General features: G+C 36.5%; 1 protein-coding gene across 1 annotated transcript in view; it reads right to left on the minus strand.

Moving 5' to 3' along the window:
• Positions 1 to 23,647, minus strand: part of LOC142865701 (uncharacterized) — a 97,055-nt gene that overhangs the window by 1,466 nt on the left and 71,942 nt on the right. Inside the window, exon 7 of the mRNA XM_075998897.1 lies at positions 540 to 1,172. Within this exon, the coding sequence (XP_075855012.1) occupies positions 540 to 1,172 (633 nt within the window). The remainder of the gene's footprint in view (positions 1 to 539; positions 1,173 to 23,647) is intronic.

The following is a 23,647-nucleotide window of genomic DNA, read 5'->3' on the forward strand; positions in this document are numbered from 1 at the left end:
AGTAAGGTGTGTACACAGGGTAAAGGCTTTGCCACATATCTCACATTTGTAAGGTTTCTCTCTACTATGAATTCTTTTATGACGTGTAAGGTTTGAGCAGTGGGTAAAGGCTTTGCCACATTCCTCACATTTGTAGGCTTTCTCTCCTGTATGAATTCGTTTATGTAGAGTAAGGTGTGTACACTGGATAAAGGCTTTGCCACATTCCTCACATTTGTAGGGTTTCTCTCCACTATGAATTCTTTTATGTAGAGTGAGGTTTGTGCACTGGGTAAAGGCTTTGCCACATTCTTCACATTTGTAGGGTTTCTCTCCACTATGAATTCTTTTATGTCGATTCAGGTCTCCAATCTGGATAAAGGCTTTGCCACATCCTTCACATTTGTATGGTTTCTCTCCACTATGAAATCGTTTATGTAGAGAGAGGTGTGTGTACCATGTAAAGGCTTTGCCACATTCTTCACATTTGTATGGTTTCTTTCCACTATGAATTATTTTATGTTGAGTAAGGTGTGTGTGCTGGGTAAAGCCTTTCCCACATTCTTCACATTTGTATGGTTTTTCTCCACTATGAATTCTTTTATGTTGAGTAAGGTTTGAGCAATGGGTAAAAGCTTTGCCACATTCTTCACATTTATATGGTTTCTCTCCACTATGAATTCTTTTATGTTGAGTAATGTGTGTATGCTGGGTAAAGCCTTTCCCACATTCTTCACATTTGTATGGTTTTTCTCCACTATGAATTCTTTTATGTTGAGTAAGGCTTGAGCAATGGGTAAAAGCTTTGCCACATTCTTCACATTTATATGGTTTCTCTCCACTATGAATTCTTTTATGTTTAGTAAGTTGTGTGCACTGGGTAAAGCCTTTGCCACATTCTTCACATTTGTATGGTTTTTCTCCACTATGAATTCTTTTATGTTGAGTAAGGTTTGAGCAATGGGTAAAAGCTTTGCCACATTCTTCACATTTATATGGTTTCTCTCCACTATGAATTCTTTTATGTTGAGTAATGTGTGTGCGCTGGGTAAAGCCTTTCCCACATTCTTCACATTTGTATGGTTTTTCTCCACTATGAATTCTTTTATGTTGAGTAAGGCTTGAGCAATGGGTAAAAGCTTTGCCACATTCTTCACATTTATATGGTTTCTCTCCACTATGAATTCTTTTATGTTGAGTAAGTTGTGTGCACTGGGTAAAGCCTTTGCCACATTCTTCACATTTGTATGGTTTTTCTCCACTATGAATTCTTTTATGTTGAGTAAGGTTTGAGCAATGGATAAAAGCTTTGCCACATTCTTCACATTTGTAGGGTTTCTCTCCTGTGTGAATTCTCCTATGTATAGTCAGTTTGGGGTAGCAGTTAAAGAGTTTTCCACATTCTTCACACTTGTAGGGTTTCTCTACAGTGTGAAATTTCCTATGTCCAAGAACGTTTGAACTGTGGCTATGAGGTTTGCCACATTCTTTATGTTTGAAACTTTTCGATTCAGTATGTCTTATCTTAGGTTTATTTAGATTTGAGGATTTGCTAAAGATTTGTATACATTTATAATATTTGAAGATTTCCCTACGGTTACTTGACAAACATTGGGTAAGACAATTATAACATCCTTTCTGCCTCTTACACTCACCAACACATTCCCAGTCTTTTCTTAACTGTACATTTTCAAGGTCACAGCTTCCATATAGTCTCATTATTGATTTCTGGAATGAATCTTTTGTGACCTGCTCTGGCAATGGGTCTTCAGTGCAATGGGAAGACATTTCTGAAAGAAATGAAAATAACAAAGTATCTTACTATTTATACTTAGATAAATATAATTCACAATTTGAATATACAAAACTATACCAAGCACATTAGCAAGAAAGTGCAATAGAATACCATAGTCCTACCTCCATCATAGATGAATGAACTTCAAAATATACTTGCAAACATGATTCATTGAGAAATCATAAGTGGTAATATATCATGGCACCCCAGATGAGTATGACACCAAGAACCATATGTAAGGGGAAGGAATATTTTTACATTTATCCAGCAAAACCCCTCCTCCCCACTGATACAGAGTTATCACTTTATCAGTAAAATTCAATTTCCTATATGCCCTTTCTAAAGAGATTCAAACCAATAGCACATGTGTCCATACATCTGGTTTTTGATGGCCTTTGAATGGCTGGTTTCTATCTTCCATGACAACTCTCTGGGAAATATATGCACATATCAAAAATAAAATTCTGCAGTATTATATTGATGGTGCAAAAACATTTAATTATGCTATCAAATTTGAAAGTCAAAATAAAAATGCTCATTCCCATATGTTCATTGACTTACAATGTAAAAAGACATAATTATTGACATCAATTTCATAAAATTGAGGGCAGATGTAAAGATTATGAATTTTTGTATTCAATTGAAGTTAAGTAGTTATCAGTTTAACATAAGTTGCAACTTCAAAAGATTTTAGGTAATTCTCACAGTGAAGAGCAGAAGAATGTTTAAAGAGATACACAAAGGAAGGTGGCCCAGGAACAAAATATATCACTAAAAATCAGTAAGGTGCAACGAGAAGAAAAGGAGAGAAAAGAAAGAAAAAATAGTGACAATAGTTATATAAAACAATAAATAATAGGGAAATTATAAATCCGTTCCTTTGAGAAAATTATGCAAAATTATATACTAGTATTTCTAGTCAGAAGACACGGGTAAATAAAGGAATTTAAAAATCCAACTATATTCTCTCTAAAGAGACTTGACTTCATACCTGTTGAAAGTATAGACAAGAAGTGGCAGGAAATAACAAGATATACCAAGAAAATGTTAAGCATACAAGAGCAGTGGAGTTCAAAATTATATTAGGCACATTACGTTTGAAGTGCAAAATGGTATAGCTTATAAAATATACTTCAAGTCAAAATTGCTACAAGAGATAAACAAGGACATTTAATATAAAAAGAGGTCATTCACTGAGAACCCTTTAAATATAATAGATATGTCTGATATCTGTCTATACCTCACATAAAGGTTGTCAAATATATAAAAAACCACGGACACAATTGAAGCAAGAAACGGAGAGAAAAATAATAGGATACCACTGTATTCCACTTTTAATAATAATAAAGCCAGTCAAGTTACTAATAAGAAAACAGGAATTTGAAAACACTAGAGAGCAATTAGACCTCACAGATATATAGAGAACACTCTGTTGAATAATAGTAGAATATACAATATTCTTGATAGTTCAGAAAACTTTCTTCCTACAAAACTCCCTTTTCAGACACAAAACATGTCTTAACCAATTGTAGAAAACTGAAATTTTACACACTTTAATTTCTGACCAGAAAGGAATGAAACTGTAAATAAATAACAAAAAAAAAAAAAAGAAAAATTCAAAAGTATAGGAAAATAAACAACACACTCTTGAACACATTCTTGTTCAAGGGAAGAAGACCTAATGTTGTGAAGATGTCCAAAGTGATCTACAGATTAAATGCAATTCCTTTCAAATTCTCAATTTCATGTTTTCAAAAATAGAAATAGCACCAAATACCTGTCAATGGGAAGATCACAAGCTAAGGCCATCCTACTGGAGCTGGGTGAAAATGCACCCCTGGCACTGAAAGGGGGGCATCTCAGCACAGACAATTCCATCGTTGACTATAGTGGCGAAAAGGTGTCATGGTCTTCCTGTAGTACTATGAAACTGTTGTTTGTGTGCCAAACCACCCTCCTCCACTTTGAGTGTAGCACCAGCTATACTTTCAAAGGCAGCATTGGCTGGCATGTTGCACCCCATTGCCCAAGGCAGGCTCTGTCACTCAGTCCAGCTTTTGCTGGAAGTGTGCTACCCATTGCCCAAGGCAGGCTCAGTCACTCAGTACAACGTGCTTTGGCAGTTGCTATGAGGTGAGTGTGGTCACACATCTATGAGAACCTTGAACCAAAATTAGTATCTGAGATGCATGGAGTGTAGTAGATACAGAGGAAGGGGTGTCCAGGTGTAATGATTCTGGCTCTCGTGTTGCTCTTAGCACACTCCCATGGGATGAGAGACCTGCATCCCATTGTACGCCTGAGGCAACTGGGTGGGGGAGGTCAAAATCCCTTACTCTTTCCCTGGGCTCTAGAAGTCCTCTGATTTTGTTTATGTGAGTTTTGAGCTTCTATCTTCCTCTCTCTCAACTGCTCACTACCTGCTGTTAGTGTCCTGGACTCCACTTATTTCTTTCCCTACTGTCCCCTGCTGATCAGGAATCATCTCCCACTCCCCTATGTTCAATCCTCAACTGTTCTACTTGGAAGGTCCAACAAGCCTTGATTATCATCAGTCATTTTGAAGTCTCCTTACACAATTATTTCTCTCACAGAAATATAATACACTTTCACATATAAAGAGCTGCAGAAATTACAATTGTCATGACTAATGACCTAGTGAAGATAAAACAACTATTGACTGGAAACCAAGAAAACAAATATGTAAATTTCAAGCAAAATATACATCATTTTTACTCATATGGGCACCCCAATACATAGAGAATTATTTTGGCAATGGATGAATGGCTATTTCTTTTTAAAATATTAACCCATAAAGTGTTAATGTGAGCAGAATTCAGTATCGTCACACAAAATTACAACATAGAGTTAAAAACAAAGACAAAATTAACTGAAATTATCACAAGATTTCAGGCCATGCAGATGATTCAGAAAACTTGTCCCACATCCACAAAAAATATAAATCTCCAGGAATCAACTCTTAAGAAATAGAGATGTTTACTGTATCTGAAAACAATTAAAAATAATCATCTGAAACATGCTCTACAAGAAATTACAGAACACTGCCAACACAATCTGAAAAATGATGCCTGAAGAAAGTGAGATATTAACAAAACATAAAAAGTATAACAAGAGCCCAATAAAAATTGTAGAGCTTAAGTATACAATTAGTGAGTTGAGAAATTCACTGGACAAGCACAGAAGCACACTTAATGAAACAGAAGAATCAGAAAGTTGAAGACATTTCATGTATAAATATTGAGTCATAGAAGCAAAATTTTAAAAGGGAGACAAGTAAAGATGGATAAAGGGATTTATTGGACACAGTCAAATAGATCAATATATTTAAGAAAGACTCCTAGAAGAAGAATGTAGTGGGAAAATGGAATAAAGATTATTTGGATAATAAATCAGCAGACAATTTTCTAAATTTCATAGTGATAAAAAATATAATACCAACTAAGAATACCTCACCTAGAAATTTTTTTCGAAACCAATACAAAAATTAAATATTTTCCAACTCAAGCAAAATCCAATGGTGTTCATCTCCACTAGAATAGCCCACAAGAAAGTAAAGGGAGTCCACTGTGATGAAAAATAAAATGATGTTGGGTACCATAATAAACACTTAAAAACATAAACCTCTGGGTTAAATATAAATCTATAAACAGATATAGAATTCTATATGATCATGATGGCTCATAAACCCTCATAATTATTCTATAGGATTAAAAATAACCAAAAGCACAAGTGTGAAAAAATCTGTTCTCATATATAAAATAAAAAAAAACATGTCATTTGTGACATTAATAACAAAATGTGGCACTCTAAGACATGTGGGTTTAGTATTCAATTGAAGTGAAGTTGTTATGAGATTAAGATATATTGTTATAACAGAAACAGTCTGAATTTCTGTAGGATTGCCTCTGAAACCTATGAATTGGAAATTATTATGCAGACAATATGAACATCTGTCCCTAGTGTTTCTAGCATTACTGAAACAAATCCTAATATCTCTAGTATCCCCCTTTATAAATTACAGCAATGAGGCAACAATAGGAAATTAAAACATGGAGCTGAGCATGGTGGATCACACTTATAATCCCAGCACTTTGGGAGGCCTTGGATCACTTGAGGCCAGAATCATGAAACCAGCCCCAGCAACATAAGGAGATATCTTTTTTTCTAAAAATATTAATATCAAAAATTAGCTTGCAATGGTGTTTCACGCCCATAGATAGTCTTAGCTACTTAGAAGACTAAGGCAGTAGGATCACTGGAGCATAGAAGTTTGAGGTTGTAGTGAGCTATGATCAGCCTGCACTCTGGAAGTGGCAGCAGAGCAAAATTCTGTCAAAAGATGGTTAATGTAGAGGTCTTCTAAATACCTACAGATATTCTCATATCCCACCAAACCATAGAAATACTGACAGATAATAGAGTCCCTTATAATCCATGACAAGAAGATTGGCTCTTATTGAATTCTAAAAATAATCAGTGAATGGGTAGATATTAAGAGAGTTTAAGAGCATGGGACAGAAGATGCCCTTCTATAAGGTAAAGAGAAACAAGCTTCTAAAAATCATTTCCAACCGAGCAGAATATTCCAAAGCACTTTTTAATATCTGCCTTCCTCTTTGAGTTTATGTCTCTAACATTTGTTATCTGCTTCACTGAATCTCACCTACCTGGATATTTAACTGTTGTTTCCTCTTTCTTCATAATCCAGGGCTCTATCCTTTGCTCCAAACATCTGATCAGCTCTGGCTTTGGGACAACAAGACCTGTTTTGTAAGAAAAAAGTTCACATTACTCTTGCTGAAGTCTTTCCAATTTCTAATTCAGTACTATCCTTAGTAGAGAGAACATTATAGAATATTATAGAAAATTCCTTTGAAACATTGTTTTCTCATAGACCCTCTAGAATGATAAAAAATTATTTCTAGTTTATGACTAGAGCACCAATTCCCACTAGCACCACATAAATAGGAGGTGGAAATTCTATTCTAAGGTGCAGGCAATAATTATACACCCTGATTTCTAGAGTAACTACTAATCTAGTGTGAAATTTACATGTCAGCCCAAGAAAGGGAAAGGTTCAAGATGAGACATCTAATGATTTTATGTTATACACCAAAAATCTTCAAATTTTCTTTAAAATCATTGATATAAAATTCATTCATGTAAAGTAGAAACTTCTAAGAAACTATTTACAAAAATAAAATAATGACCTTAATGTGGAATAGGAATTCTGTATATAAGTGATCCTCACCAAGGGAGACCAGGTTTCCATAGTTCTCTAACATCACATCCCTATATAAATTCTGCTGAGCGTTGTCAAGGCATGCCCACTCCTCTGGAGAAAATTCTACAGCCACATCCTGGAATGTCACCATCTCCTGTAAAAAGACACATATTTCCCAAGTGGCCACAGAGAGAGTTATTCATTTGACTACAAGGAAAATGAGTTGTGAGAACTGTTTCTGACATATGAGAGACTGGAATTATCCAATAAGATATTTTTTAGCACATTGATATTCTTTCACATATTCTCTTATTTACAGGAATTAGGATCACTAAAGACGTATCAAATTGTGTGCATATGATTCTGCTCTGGATAATAAAGTGTTTAATACAAAATTAAGGGCCTTACAACAGTAATATAAGTTTATGGGTGTTATATTTACATCATATCAATAAATTGTGCATATTTCTCACATAGAGAAAGAAAGAGAGTTAGAAAGTTTCACCTAATTTTACGAGTACAATAAAGAACTGGAGATTTCATTAAAGGACAGACTCTGATTCAGTAGATCTGGGGTGAGGTCTGAATCTCTGCATGTCACATGATATAACTACTGCTAACAATGCTTCTTGCCTAAGGAGAGTATTTTGTCAATATCTAGTAAGTGGTAGACTTTGAATTTATCTCAGTTCATCTGAACAGAACACAGATAATAGCCCTCATTTTTTAAAGCAATCTATAAAAAGATATAAGAGCTTCCAGATTAAATGTGATGGCTCATGCACATAAGTCAGTAAATCTCCACAAGACACTTATTGATAAAGAAAAAAAAACAATTCACTTTGTATTGGATGACTCTATCAGAAAACATCTTAAGCTAATGAATGAAATTAACATAACTTTAGTGGAACAAATTGGTGGTAGTCACTGTTGCAAAGAGGAGGATACAAAATCACAGCTGGGATGGTAGTGGTCAACAGTATGTAACCATGAAGAATCATCATATTTATGCAAATTTCAGATGTAGATACTTCTCATGTTTTGTTATATTTAATAATGTATGTAAATACTTTAGCATCATACAGAGCAAGTCTTTTATTTTATTTTTTTTCCATAACTTTCTGGTTATCCTAAGCAATCAATGTTATCTCTTTCTGAACTTTCCTGATAATATTACATAGAGATGATGAAGCATCCAGATCAAACTTTCAGAGTACATGTTTCCCTTCCTCACTCAAATCCAAAGACTATCCCATCCCCAATGGGAATCTAAAACATCACACTATTCTATCTTGACCTGTCAAGATGGGAACATTTTTAATATTAAATGTCATACATTTCTTATGAAACTTGGTTTTGTAGTAACAAGCTTGTGGGAGAGAATGTACAGCAGGCTCTGTTATATAGGGAAGACAGATTTCCCAGAGAACCTTGACTATCATAAGAAGAAATAAAAAAATGTAGTTACAAAACTTATTAGGTATATACATCAGAAGTAAAGGTTTACAAGTTCAAATAATTGACGTTCTACATGACCTTCTGGAAGAAATAGTGGACACAACCGCTATTCTGAGACAGTCTTACCTGAAAACCAGCCATTTCTTCTTCCTCTTCTCCTATGCTGAAATTTCTTTTCAGGTGAGATTTTGTAGAACAATTAGAATTAAATATTCAGAGTGCCCTTAAAGGAGTCAGCAGAATTTCTTCCCTTGTTTCCACAAGATTCACAAGCAGGAGTAACATAAAATGCAGAAAGGCTACACTCACTGATTCTTAGTCACAGGAAAGATTCAGCTATGATCAGATCCTTCATGGAGACCAAAATGTGAGGGTATCCTGTCTTTTCTTCCAGTTACCTCCCCCTGCAACAGGTGCCAGGAGTTTCTGCAACAGGAATGCGAATCTGGACCCCACAGATCTGCCTCTACCAAACTCAATAGAGCAGAACTTGTGACTTCCCTCTAGAACAAAGGCTAAACTCGATTCTCATGAATGTATGCAGGAGTACTAACGCTTGACCCTGGTATCAAATTAGAATTATTTGGGGCACAATTAAAACCACATGGATGTTCCCACCCAGCCCAACGGGCAGGTGATGGTGTTTCTTCAAGCTAGCCAGATTATCCTAATTGAAAGCCTGTGATGAGTGGTAATTACCTTAAAACTGTCTCTGAAACGTCAATGTGAATATAAATCACGTGGTACTGTGGGCCTCACTCTAAGAAATGTGGTCTGCTGTGTGGAAGGGGTACATTAATTGGGTTCTTTGTCTTGTCCCCTTTTAGTGCTGATGTTGCTCAACCTAGATCCATTATTAGTAGCACTCAGGTAGAGACAGCAAGCACAGCATACATACTGCCTTTTTCCCAACACTCATCACAACATATACTTAATACCAAAGTGAAGAGCAGCATAATGCAATGTCTCCTGAGCATGTGCTATGTGTTCAGAAGTATGGTTTGTTGCACTGTGAAGAAGCCTTTACATTATTTGATTTAATCCTTATTATACAAGAGAAGGTGAGTAGTAAGTGTCCAATAATTTACAGAAAAATTTAGATGTGGTGCCAGCCTTTCTATTCTTCCCACACAACTAAAATATGACACTACACAAGATCTAGAAAATTGTTTTCACTCACCGTAAAAAGGTCCTTTCAAAGTCAACTTACAAGTCCATGATGATCTCTTACACTGCAGCATATGTCTCCCTGAGATTTTGGTACATCCTCAGTCTAAAGTCTGTCCCTGTCTTGCAAATTCCAGGTAGAGTCTATGGCCATGTATATTTTCGATCAAACTTGTGTAGTCTTTGCTTATACAGAGAGACAAGGAAAACAGAAAGAGAAATTCCTCTTTGGAACCTCCTCTAATGCACCCTGAGGAACCTCAGACCTTGGATTCAGAATTCAGAGCTTCAGATTTAGGTCTCTAGAGAGGCATAGATTCAGTAGCACTCACTGTACATTTCCTGACATTTGGGAAAGAAGGCAAGATAGAAATGGAGTTTATGTGTCCAACCCAGTGCACATTATCTTGTTCCAGTTTGTGTCTGGGCCCCATGGTCTCTGAATCCATTTCAATTCTAAAGATGTGAGATTTGTTTAGAGAAAGGGTAGAACTACTTATTATCCTATGAGAGTGTGTTCACAGGAATCTGGTCGAAGTATGCTCTGGAGGGACAGTAGACACTAAAGAGGCCTAGAGAACTTACTGTGTGCATATGTGGGGACAGTGAAACTCTGTGCTGCAGAATTGCAGGTTACAGAGTGGAAGCTCAAGAAGGAATCTAGTGTTCAAAGCCCTTCTAATTTAGAAGTGGTGGGCACATTTTATGTTTATGTTGCATTTTTGATTATGGGAAGTGTTCAGGAAATATTAAAACTCAAGAGTCTCCAAATAAGAAAACCTCTCCACAAAGTTAAAAGAGAATCGAAATAAATCCCTTTTATTACTCAATTAAAGCAGAATATGATGTGCACACTGCCAATTCACTGAGAGATTTCAAAGGCACACAGAAAGTCTTTACTTTATATAACTAAGCAAATTGCATGTATGTACAATTGTATGTATGTACAAAATGTATGTAACTAATTTTTACATACATGTTATCTGGATAAATAATAATTAGCTTTGAAGAAAGAAGAAAGAAGACTTGGCAGCCCTATTTGTCATAAAGAGTGCCTCATAAACTTACTTGGTAATTAGTGAGACTGTATATTTTTGGTAATTGGTTAAATTCAAATAAAAAAACAAGCTTCTGAAGTCAATGCTGGAGGAGATAATATTGCAACTTAAAGCTAGGTGCTCACTGAATTTAGGATCCCATCTTCACATAGAAATTGTGGGATAGGGAACTATTTTCCTTGATATTTCATTTCAAAGAGATGTTTCTCAGTTTCAGAAAAAGCATTTCTTAAAAAAAAAAAACCTTTTTAAAAATATTTCAAAAGGATCTACAAATCTTAGGCAGATAGTATCTCTGGTACTTCTCAGGACAATGGTGCCCTGTTTTGGTGCTGTTTCCAGCAATTGCTCCACCTGGGGAGATGGATAAGGCTGCCATTCCATTTTGGTGCTGCTCCACCCTTAATTCTACCCTGAGCCACTTCTACACCTGAGGAAGGAGGGAATGCTTTATCAATCTAGCTTTTTCCCAGCCAAGGCATAATAAGATTCGCAAAGTGACCTAGGGTATCCTAAGGGTAATTAATATCTCATTACCCTTAATCTGTATTGCTGTTCACCCTCCCCAATGGGCTTTATTAGAGGAAGCTGCTATAGTTTGATGAAACTTTGAAGACACCTGTTGATTATTTAATAAGCACCTACACCTCTGAAGATACAAATTCTGATGAAATAAAATTAATGAGCAGGTTACAATTTTAAAGTAAAAAAAAAATAAAAACCACCCAAGAGCCAGTCAATTCATGAGTGGATTATTAATATTTGGCATGTTTACAGTGAAATATTACTCAATTTTAAGAAAGGACAGTAAGCTAGCACTGCTTATATTTTCCTGAATTGAGTGAACCCATTATCCGAAGTGAAGTGACACAAGATCAGAAGAATGGGCTCCACATGTACTTGCCATCAAATTGGTACTTACTGATTAACAGTACAGTGCTCAGATGGTGGTGGTGTTCCCCAAGGATTCAGGGCTTGGGTGGTAGACATCAAAGTAAAAAACACCACGGGTACCCCCTTAATTTACTGAAATACAAATAAATTTGGCTGACCTAATTTATATTCACAGCAACAATATGTAAGTGTTTCCTTTTCCCCACATCCTTACAAGCACTTAGCATTCATTATATTGAGAACAGGCCTTCTCACAGTTGTGAGGTAATAGCACACTGTGGCTTTAACTTTCATTTCCATGATGATTAGATAGGTTGAACATTTTGACATATAGCTGTGAAACATTCATTTCCATTTCTGTATTTTGAGAAATGTCATTAGTTTTATCACATCTTTCCCAAAGTATGCCTAGATAAAATCATCACACTGTGTCCAACATGTACATATACAATTATTTCTCAAATAAAAACAAAAATATAGCAAAATAAATAACAATGACCAAATAAGATGATTGCACAGGAATAAGAAATGGATATTTGATATAGTACACAAATAAGCCACATTCCAAATATATTATATTGGAGTACAAATACAGAAATGAATAAAAGGAAGAAAATGACCAATTTACATATCAACTTTCAAGATAGGATGATTTCTTTTTGTCTATTATCTGTTCTTCAAAATATCTGGCTTTATAGTTCAATGCATATGAATATGTCTCTCTACATATGGTAAATCCCACCATTTCAATGTATATGTTTCATTGTTTTAGATTTGGATTTTCAGTGGACAGTTAAATATAGCATAGTTCCTATTTTCTGAGAACTCTTCTGGGGGTTCCAAGACATCCCCATTTGTCAGATTGTAGATGAGAGGGTTAAGTATTGGAATTACGATGATGTAGATGACAGAGACCACTTTTTCTGCCCAGGGGAATGAGACTTTTGTAGAAGATACTTGCTAATGGAAGCCACATAGAATAGAGACTCCAGGGGCATGTGAGAGAAGTAAGTAGCCAGGGTATCCATGTGCCCCAGGCTTGAGAGTGTCACCAGTTGAGTGGACAGTATATATACATAGGAGGCCGTAATAGCTAAGATAGGAGGGAAGAGAAAAATAACACCATGGATAAAAAGACCCTTATATAGAGGGAAGTGTCAGCAGAGACTTGTTTAAATACAGCTGGGATCTCAGAAACTAAATGATAACCTTCCGTGGAGGTGAATTAATGGAAAGTCAGAGGATAGAGCACATAGATCAATGCATTGAGCACTGTCCTCAGCGAAGATGGAAGCACCAGGAGAACATGGGGAATGTGGTTGGGTTAGCACAATGGGTAACAGATGGCCATGTAGCAGTCCTAAGCCAGGATGGACAGTGTCTGACACTCTGCTGCCAACAGGGTGATGTGGAGGAAGAGATGAATGCCTCAGTCAGTGAGAGAGATGGGATGATCCCTAGAGAGAAAGTTGAGGGCCATTTGAGAAACAAACATAGACTTAGAGAACTGGCACATGAGGGATGGCTTGCTGATCAGAAAATATATAGGGCAGTGGACAGGTGGGTTGGGCCGAATGAGTGTGAGCTTGGTGAGTTGTGGCTCAAGTGGAATGAGCTGGGTGGAGAGTAGAAGGAAATGAGCTGAGGTCAGTAGAGAACGGGGGTCCCTACTGTTTATCTAAAACTTGGGGGCATGCAACCCTAATTCATGCATATGAGAGTCTTTATTTATTATTATCTGTATATTAGCAAAGCATCATCACTACATTTAAAGGTAAAAGTAAACATCAATACAAGTTCTAGTATTCTTTCAATTTACCCCAATGTATCATTTGCCTAAGGGACATTAAGTGAGAGTTTTTCTTTCCTTATAAAGTCTGAAAGTTGCCAGAAGAGATTAATTAAATTGAATGAATGGACCAAATTTTAGCCACTCAGCATATAGCAAAGCTTCTTCACAGCAAAAAGCTCCTGTAAGCAGTGCAAAAACTTCTATAACCATGTCATTTGGAAAGAAGCTGTATAGCATACTTCTAAGTACGACTTTGGGCAAATCAAGCTCCTCTACTTGTTGTATATAACTTTGAGCAATTTATTTATGCTTACTGACTCTCAGTTTTTTCGTTTGTAAAATGGGAATTGGACTTAATTTTTTTCCTGAAATTTGTGACTGTGGGCTCCTAGAGAAAACCAGGTATGTTATAAGTAAAGAAAACACACTACATTTTATCTCTGTATTCAGGCATATATGGACTGTTATTAATTAGGCACAGGAGGAGTTGGAGAAGGAGTTCAGGAAGAGAAAAAAACAATGTTTGCATAGGTAAAGTGGTAGAAAATGGCATGGTGTAATTAGAAATTCAATTTATTTGTAAATGGTGAGAGAGCATGGGACATGTGTAGGATGCTTCAGCAGTGGCTGGTGCATAGTAGATACTTAAACATTTATGAAAATAACACAGGTGGAATGATGAAGGAGAGCATGGAAGGAAACTATCAGGAATTAGAGTTCAATACTAAGGAGATTTATATATTGATTCTGATAGCTCAGAAACTGTGGGGGCTCTGAAGAATTTTGTAGAGGGATTGATGTGATAAAACTGGCCTTTTATCATCCCTCTAGCTAGTAGAGGTGTATGGGTGGGATTGCAGGGGCCAACTTTCAGGGGGAAAGCATAGTTGGGAACCCATCAGACCAATCAAGGTGGCAGTGACTAGGGCTCTGCTGAGGCTTTGGCATTGATGAAGGAGAGAGATAGTTTCAGGTACTATTAGAGGTGAGATGAAGTGCACAATGGTATTTTTTACTCAGGTAGGAACATATGAATCAGGTAAGAGAAATATTAAGGAATCAATGAGACTTAAGCCTACTTACCACTTCTACAGGAGCATCAACTATAATCAACAGCCACAGATGAAAACGGACAGCCGAGTATTGACTTTAGCCAACAGCCATGATGTGAAGGTGCACAGCTGAGGTAGACTTAGGCAACAACCAAAAGCTTTTACTTTTACAGCTTTTATCTCTGTAGTTGCAGTGTGTATGTTCAGCAAATAAGTTACTACAAATCTGTGACCTTTTAACAAGTCCTTACTATGAGTTGTTATAGTTATTTTCCTAAAGCTGCCTATAATGTAAAGCAAGCTTTCAGTGCTTTAACGCTTTCCTCATCACACAAGAGCAAAACGGATTTGTCATCAATGTACAGCACAAACTATCGGGCAGAATATGAGTGTTGGCAGAGGGCAAGTTTTAACGGCCAGTAAGCACAGTACCGAAGTGGTTAAGAATATCAAGTGAAGGATATGCCTTAATAATGACTCTTGGGCTTTCAAATTCATAGGATGAATGATTTTGGTGTCTTCTGCTGAGACAAGATGATCTGAAGTACCACAGAGGGTGTGAAAGAAGGAACACAGTGGAAAGCCTAGCTTTCCACCTGCTAAGTGTGAGTATGTGTTACCCAGGGAAGGCAACCATCTCTGGGCTGTGGATTGTCATGTGGACCTGAAGCTGCATTTTAGCACTTGTAGCATTTAGGGGAAGCTGATATGACAGGACTAGATAAAACTGCCCAAGGAGTGTGTACAGTGAAGTGTGCAGGGTAAGGTTATTTTATCAGGGAACAACACAGGCCTAGAACCTACTACCTGTGAACTTTCAAAGGTCTAAAACAAAATCAGAAGTCTGATGTAAAACCTCTAGCTTGTTAAAAACAAGCCAAAATACAAACAAAATCAAAACATGAAAACCTTGCAAAATATAATTATTTGCAAAGAAATATTATCAAAAGCCTTTCTTCTTTTTTCACACAACAATATTATTGAATCACATTGTGGATTAATTTTCATATAGCCAATACGTGTAATGTAATATGGAATGAGAACCCTTCAAAATTAATTTTTTGAAGTCTATGAAAGAGTTTTGGGTGTGCAAAAAGGCGTCTTCTCTGTCACTGGCACCTGCAACCCCCATCCCTCAGACCCTGACTCCTCTTTCCTGGGGTGTCCTCCCAACTCTTGCCCATTGTACCAATCACCATATCTCTCACTTTCGAAGGGGGCTTCTGTAATGCTGAGTATATTCTTTCTGTGTTAGTAGCTCCTTGTGGTATGTTTCCCACAAGATTTAGTTCTTTTTAATTTTTCTTTTTATTTCAGTATATTACAGGGGTAAAAATGTTTAGGTTATGTATAGGGCCTTTGCTCCACAAGCATCAGAGCTTCAAGTGTGTCCATCCCCAAGACGGTGAGCACTGCAACCATTAGGTGTGTATGTACCCATTCACTCCTCCACCCTCTCCTCCTCCCTAGATGGGATCAATTTACTTCTGATGAATATCATCTTAGATCACCTTCTCCCTCTGGTTGCCATGGTGGCCTTGCTACTGCTTGATCCAGTTCAGGGCTCTCTCAGTACTCTCTGGCAGTTGGCCCTGTCCAGGGTCTTCTGTTGGATCCATATAAAATCACAGATGTGCTACTCCCCTACTGGGGAAGATCTCACTCAGGTAACCCATTTTCCTGTCTGCATCCCTTCCACCTTCTTCCCACCTGTCAGGATCTTATTTCATTCCCCACCCTCTTCTTGCTCCACTCACATGCCCTGGCTTCTGAGGACCTGCCTTGTTACTAGAACTGTCTCTGAATACTGCCAGGAAAGGGCTTGCAGTCTAGGGCAAACCCACAAGGAAATGGACATATTAGAACTCATCTTAGATATCTATTTTCAAAAAAAGTCTTGGAAGAGTTCTAAAACTTCTCCCACTTTTAAGCAGATACTTAGAATCAAAACCCTCTAGGACTATCTGACAAAAAGCAAAAATGAAAACAAAAATGGGGGTTCATGACTGAGAAAACATTCTGGGCAATGTAGCCAATATCACCAATGTGATAATATAGACAGAATAACCCTCTCCTATTCTAAATCACTTGGTGTCTATATAGGTAATTTAAAATTTGAAATTGTGGTAAAACACACCCAATATAATATTTGCCATCTTACACATTGTTAGGTATGCAGTACAGTGGTGTTAAGTGTATTCACACTATGTGAAAGAAATTTCCAGAACTTTTTTACATCCAGAAAACATAGCTCCATTTCTCCATTCTTCCAGTCTCTGGCACTACCATTTAACTTTTTCTTTGTATGAATTTGATTCTTCTAGATACTTTGTATAATATAGTTTATTTATTTATTTATTTTTCTTATATTATTGTTTTATTTATTTATTTTTTTATTTTATTTCAGCATATTATGGGGGAACAGATTTTAAGGTTTCAATAAATGCCCTCCCCCCCACAAGTCTGAGTTCCCAGCATGACCATCCCCCAGTTGGTGCACATCTCACTCCTTATGTATATACATACCCGCCCCCCTCCCACCTGCCCAATACCCTATTACTGTAGTACCTATGTGTCCACTTAGGTGCTACTCAGTTAATACCAGTTTGCTGGAGAATATATCTGGTGCTTGTTTTTCCATTCTTGGGATACTTCACTTAGTAGTATGGGTTTCAGCTCTAACCAGGAAAATATAAGATGTGCTATATCACCGTTGTTCCTTAGAACAGAATAGTACTCCATGGTATACATATACCACATTTTATTAATCCATTCTTGGATTGATGGGCACTTGGGCTGTTTCCACAGCCTTGCAATTATGAATTGTGCTGCCATAAACATTCGAGTGGAGGTGTCTTTTTTGTAGAGTGTCATTGGACCATTTGGGTAGATGCCCAGCAATGGGATTGCTGGATCAAATGGTAGATTCACTTATATCATTTTAAGGTATCTTCATATTGCTTTCCACAGAGGTTGAACTAGTTTGCAGTCCCACCAGCAGTGTAGGAGTGTTCCTCTCTCTCCGCATCCACGCCAACATTTGTTATTTGGAGACTTTTTGATAAAGGCCATTCTCACTGGAGTTAAGTGATATCTCATTGTAGTTTTGATTTGCATTTCCCTGATGATTAGAGATGATGAGCATTTTTTCATATGTTTGTTGGCCATTCTTCTGTCTTCTATAGAAAAGTTTCTGTTCAAGTCCTTTGCCCATTTTTAATTGGCTTATTTGATTTTTTCTTGCTGATTTTCATGAGTTCTAAGTATATTCTAGTTATCAGCCCTTTATCGGATATGTAGGATGCAAAAATTTTCTCCCATTCTGTAGGTTGTCTGTTTACTTTCATGACTATTTCTTTGGCTGTGCAGAAGCTTTGTAGTTTGATCATGTCCCATTTATTTATTTTTGTTGCTGCTTTGATTGCCTTTGGGGACTTCTTCGTAAACTCTTTGCCTAGGCCGATGTCTAGGAGAGTGTTTCCAACATTTTCCTCTAGAATTCTAATAGTTTCATACCTTAGGTTTAAGTCTGTTATCCAGCATGAGTTGATTTTTGTGAGAGGTGAAAGGTGTGGGTCCTGTTTTAGCCTTCTACAGGTGGCTATCCAGTTTTCCCAGCACCATTTATTGAAAAGGGATTCTTTTCCCCAGCGTATGTTTTTGTCTGCTTTGTCAAAGATTAGATGGCTATATGAGGATGGTTTTATATCAGGATTCTCAGAGCTGTTCCACTGGTCAATATTCCTATTTTTGTGCCAATACCAGATTGTTTTAATTACTACAGGTTTTTAGTATAGTTTGATATCTGGCATATTAATACCTCCCATTTTGTTTTTGTTGCCTAGAATTGCTCTTGATATTCGGGGTCTTCTTTGGTAAAATTATTTTTTCTATATCTGTGAAGAATGCTGATGGGATTTTAATAGGTATTGCATTGAATCTGTAGATCAGTTTGGGTAGTATAGACATTTTAATGATGTTGAGTCTGCCGATCCACGAGCATGGAATGGATTTCCATCTGTTTACATCCTCTGCTATTTCCTTCCTCAGTGTTTCATAGTTCTCCCTGTAGAGGTCTTTTACCTCCTTGGTTAAGTATACTCCTAGGTACTTTAATTTCTTTGTTGCTATTGTTATATAGTTTATTTTTAAAAAAGAAAAAGAAAACAAAATATCTCCAGCAGAGGGAATAAAGCCACCCCTGGTTTTAGTAAGTATGAAAACACTGACTTTAAAGGCTGTGATTTTCCCCATTGTATATTTTATTCATTCAATTATTCATTAATTCAGTAAGGAAGGCATGTGTTCCACAATGTCACTAGGACTGAAAAACATAGTGTTGAACATACGAGTTCTCTAGACATTTCTGCAGTTTTCAGAGTCCAGCAAGCTATTCAAAATTTCTCTCTTATTACCTCTTGCTTTTTGACTTGGAAGGCTTCCTCCCTCCCATTTTTACCATCTGTCTGGAGAACATATACTAAATATTTATAGTCAGCTGCATGTCATCTTTTACAATATTTTTCAGGTTCTATGGCCCATGGTTTTATGTTAATTTGATATGCTCTACCTGAAATCTATGGGTACTTTCCTAAATGTATTTTTTATATCTAAGTTACTTAAAATCAACAGGTATACCTAATCAATCTCTGCTTTGCTAATGCCTGACACAGTATGGAGATGTGTGTGTTGGGTAAATGCTTGCTGGCTGTGTGTGTGACAAGTCAGCACTGTAATTTTATTCTTCTACTTATATCATTACAGAAACCATTGCATCACTCAGAAACACAAAGAGATTTCATCACATGCTGGCTGAGTTAGATCAGAAACTCATGTCTGAGTTTCTTTACATAGGGAGGACTACAGAGACCAATCAATTCAAGGCTGGTTTATTGAAAATATCAACAACCTGGATAAACCTCTAGCTAGATTAATCTAGGGGATAATAGAAAAAAAGAGAAAATGCAAATGACCAATATAATGAATAAAGATGGAACATCACTAAAAATCATACAGATTTCAATTTATTATAAGGAAATAGTCCTAACAATCTCATCAATAGATTTGACAGCTTAAGACAAATGGATAAATTCCATAAAGATATAAATTTTTAGAAATCATAAAACAAGAAATAGAAAAGGTACATAGCCTTCTATGCTGTTTAAAAATCAAATTTGACAGTAAAAACATTTTCTAGAGTATAGCACTCTGGGTTCAAATGACCTTATTAGTTCACCTATTAAAAAATACAGGAGTCCCCCTTTCTCCTTGGGAGATATATTTTAAGACTCTCAGTGCATGATTGAAGTCACAGATATATACAAAACCCAGTGTATACTTTGAATTTTTTCTATATGTACATAGTTTATATATATATATTTTTTGAGACAGAGTCTCACTTTGTTGCCCAGGCTAGAGTGAGTGCCATGGTATCAGCTTAGCTCACAGCAACCTCAATCTCCTGGACTCAAGCGATCCTTCTGCCTCAGTCTCCCAAGTAGCTGGGACTACAGGCATGTGACACCATGCCCAGATAATTTTTTTTCTATATATATTAGTTGGCCAACTAATTTCTTTCAATTTATAGTAGACACAGGGTCTCCCTCTTGCTCAGGGTGGTTTTGAACTCCTGACCTTGAGCAATCCTCCTGCCTCCACCTTCCAGAGTGCTAGGATTACAGGCGTGAGCCACCGCACCCGGCCTATAAATGTTAATTTATAAGTCATACACAGTAAGAGATTAACAGTAATTAATGTTAAAATAGAGCAATTAAAACAATATACTAACATTATTACTCTCATGTTCTGTGTTCATTATTAAGTAAAATAAGTGTTACTTGAAAACACAAACTGTGGTACCATGATAGTCAATCTGATATCTGAGACAGCAAGTCAGGGCTAATAAAAAATGTGGCAGATACAGTGTGGACAGGCTGGACAAAGGGATGATTCACATCCCCAATGGAATAGAGTATAGGGGAGAGTTGAGGCACAGCTCTGAGGAGATCAGTTGCTTTTCTCCATCAAGCCTGTTCCCTTAGATAGGAGTAGCCACAGAGGATAAAAAAATTGATAGGAAATAGAATAAAAGAATATTCAGAGACTAAGGTACAGTTTATAGTTTTATATAAAAACATCACATAAAACAGTGAGCTTACTTAAGAGACTGGACATATCCCCATGAATGTCTAGCAATATAGTTAGATTTACATAGGTTTTTATAATCAAAGATATCAAATATCAGTTTTCAGGGTAACATGTTAAATATCAAGGAATGCAGTTACATGGGAGACATGAAGTGGGTTGGGGTCAAAATTCTTCTCAAAGGGTTTCAATTCTATATAGGTGAACAAATAGGTACAAAGTCTTTCAAGGGCTAAGTTCTAAGAGGTAGTCATCAATTAACAAAGGTATAACAAAAGAGGTATAGTGACCCTATATTTTTTTGATCTAGTTGTTGTGGACTGAAAGGTAGACAGTCAGGGGAGAACAGGGAACAGATCTCTATAAACAGGTTGTTTAGAACACAGAGGCATGTCTCTGGCCAAAGGGCACTCATTGTCTCTGGGTCCCATCCTGTGAGTCATATTGGCACTGCCTTGTATTTTAAGGAAACAGGGAAGCTCACAGGTATTGAGATACCAGGAATCCTTTCTGGAAAAAATCCCTACTGGAGCCATGAGAGCCCTCCCTTGATAGCAGCTTCTGATAAGTGAACTATTGAGTTCACACATTCCTTCAGGGCTAAACCCTGCTAACCCCTGTTTCTGTCTTTAATATAGTAACATAGGGTGATACAATAAAATAATGGTCTTATTAGATACATCTCATTAATTCCTCAATCATATTTTTTCCAACATATTCCCCCTTTTTATTTTTATTAGAAATGAGTTGATTCAGTTGTATGTCAATGATGGTGATGTGTCGATCCTCTGACTGCTGTTTTTTTTTTTTGGAGTTTTTTTCAGTTTATAAATAAGCACAAGTAAATGAGTAAAATAATGTTAAAAGTTATTATGGTGGACTTTTTATAGATTTTAAGTTGAGAAAGTGGATCATCTGACTAATAATATCAAACTTGGAGGGAAAATTTAGTTTGTGACTGGCTGTAATGCTACACAGACCATGGTGGCAGATGCAGTGACAGCAATAATCCCCAAAGTACCTGCTATTAATAGACCAATAAATCTTTTTGTACATTTAAGACTGTGGGTAAGTAGTTTATTGAAAACAAACATTACTGGGGTTTCCTGCCAAATTCTATGCATTTCAACAGGTAATCACAGCCCTATTCTGCCTTTCAGAACACTATAAAGTGTTTCTTTATGAGGATTGAATTTTATGGAATAATAAATACAGGAAAAATAAGAACAGTTGTTACAAGTCACTAAGATGGAAGGTTCATCATAGATAGCATGTCCAATCATGAATAAGTAAGGCAATTTAACACAAGGTTGAATATAATGAGTAGAGTTTAGGTACAAATTCCACTCTCGGCTTCTGTCTATATCTAATGTGCTTGTGGTAATCCAGGCCTGCAAGGGGTGTAAAGCAGCTGATAATTTCCACAGTTGCTGATGAATAAGGCCATCTAAACTATGAGGAGCTGAGTGCTCATACCATAATTGAGCCATGTAATATGACTTTCAAAGTTAGTGTGTTTTACAGACATCGAGGTGGCGGGTTTGTTCCAATGAAGATTTTAACTTTGTAAGATGAGGCAGGATACCCATTGGGACTCCAGTATAATACATAACCACAAGAAGGTGACCCAGTAAGAATGTGTCCCATGTGACTTTTACAATTTTTCCATTGTACTCAGGTTTTAGGGTCAGAAATTACTACCTCCTTACAGATGGGTACATCTATAGGTGCAAATTTAGTATGTCCAGAAGCATAAAAAAAGGAGACAGTTAAAAGAAATAACCAGGCTTTAGTTTTATCACTGGTAGAGTTGCAGGTGACTAGCTAGATTTGAGTAGCAGGTTTTAAACAATGAATACCTTTACCAATACATATGGGAGGGCCTTCTGTTTCGACTTCATATTTATTAATTATAGTGTCCTCCTCATTGAGTTTCATTGGATCATAATAATCATAAGGAACTGGAAGCCAATTAGAATAATTACCAACTACTTAGAAATGACAGCCCAATTGACAATTTTATTTAAAGGTATAATGGGAATATAGTCTGAGTAATGATAAGTCTGGTTATCAGACATTCTTACCACCATGCTCACTATGTAGATCATGGCAAGAAAGAGTTTTACAGATGTTACAGGTACAGACATTGACTTCAGCATTCTGTATTCTTCTTCATAGGTCCTCTTCAGCTGTCCCCATGTCATGATCGGCAAGGTTGACATGGCCTCAAGCTCTCTAGTTAAATTTTTTTTCACGAAATTAAAAAAATTCTAAACTTCTCATCAGAACTTTTAAAGTACTGTGTGACCTGGCCAGGGGTGAGAACACCAGTGAGAATATTGTAGCCCAAGCACAGGTGGAAAGAAGAATGGCATAGATACAGTTGTAGCAGGGAATGCAGATAAAAATAATGGCAAAAAACTGGAGATAATTATGAAAATGAAAGCAGAATTTCCACTTTTAAATCCCGAGAGTTGGTTGTTCTGCAGGTCCCTTCAGTCCTCATACAAAATCAGTGACTTTTTTTTACCCTGGACATATTCAATCTCTTCTCTGGAGCCACAAGCTCACTCCCACGTAAATATTGACTGATAATTATAAAGCGTGTATTACATGTCTAACACTGTCCTGTACTTATTTCTTCTATTTAAATATAAAAACAACTCCATAATTTATATATCCTTCTTAGTGTTTACCTGAACAAAGTAGCCTGCTAAAGTGAATAAATCGATTAGTTCGATGACCAAAAGTAAAAGAAACCGTAACCAAAAAGAGCTTTCAGTATGCTTCCCAAATTAGAATAAAAATATAGAATGTAATAAGTAAAATGAAATTACTACACTGTGGAAATACATCTTCAGGTAATTTTATGAGCACCGTTAAGTTTTATAACAATCCTTGTTGTAAGTGCAGATCAGGTCATATAAACAATACTTAATGAACTTTGAAATAATAAAATAACATAGTAGGTCTAGCATGAGTAATAAGCATGTAAGAACAGGGGATTGACATGGGCAGGTTCCAATTCAGAAAATTCAGGGTTTTAAACAATTAATTCAACAT

The sequence above is a fragment of the Microcebus murinus genome, chromosome 31 (assembly GCF_040939455.1).
Source record: "Microcebus murinus isolate Inina chromosome 31, M.murinus_Inina_mat1.0, whole genome shotgun sequence".
Taxonomy (NCBI): Eukaryota; Metazoa; Chordata; class Mammalia; order Primates; family Cheirogaleidae; genus Microcebus; species Microcebus murinus.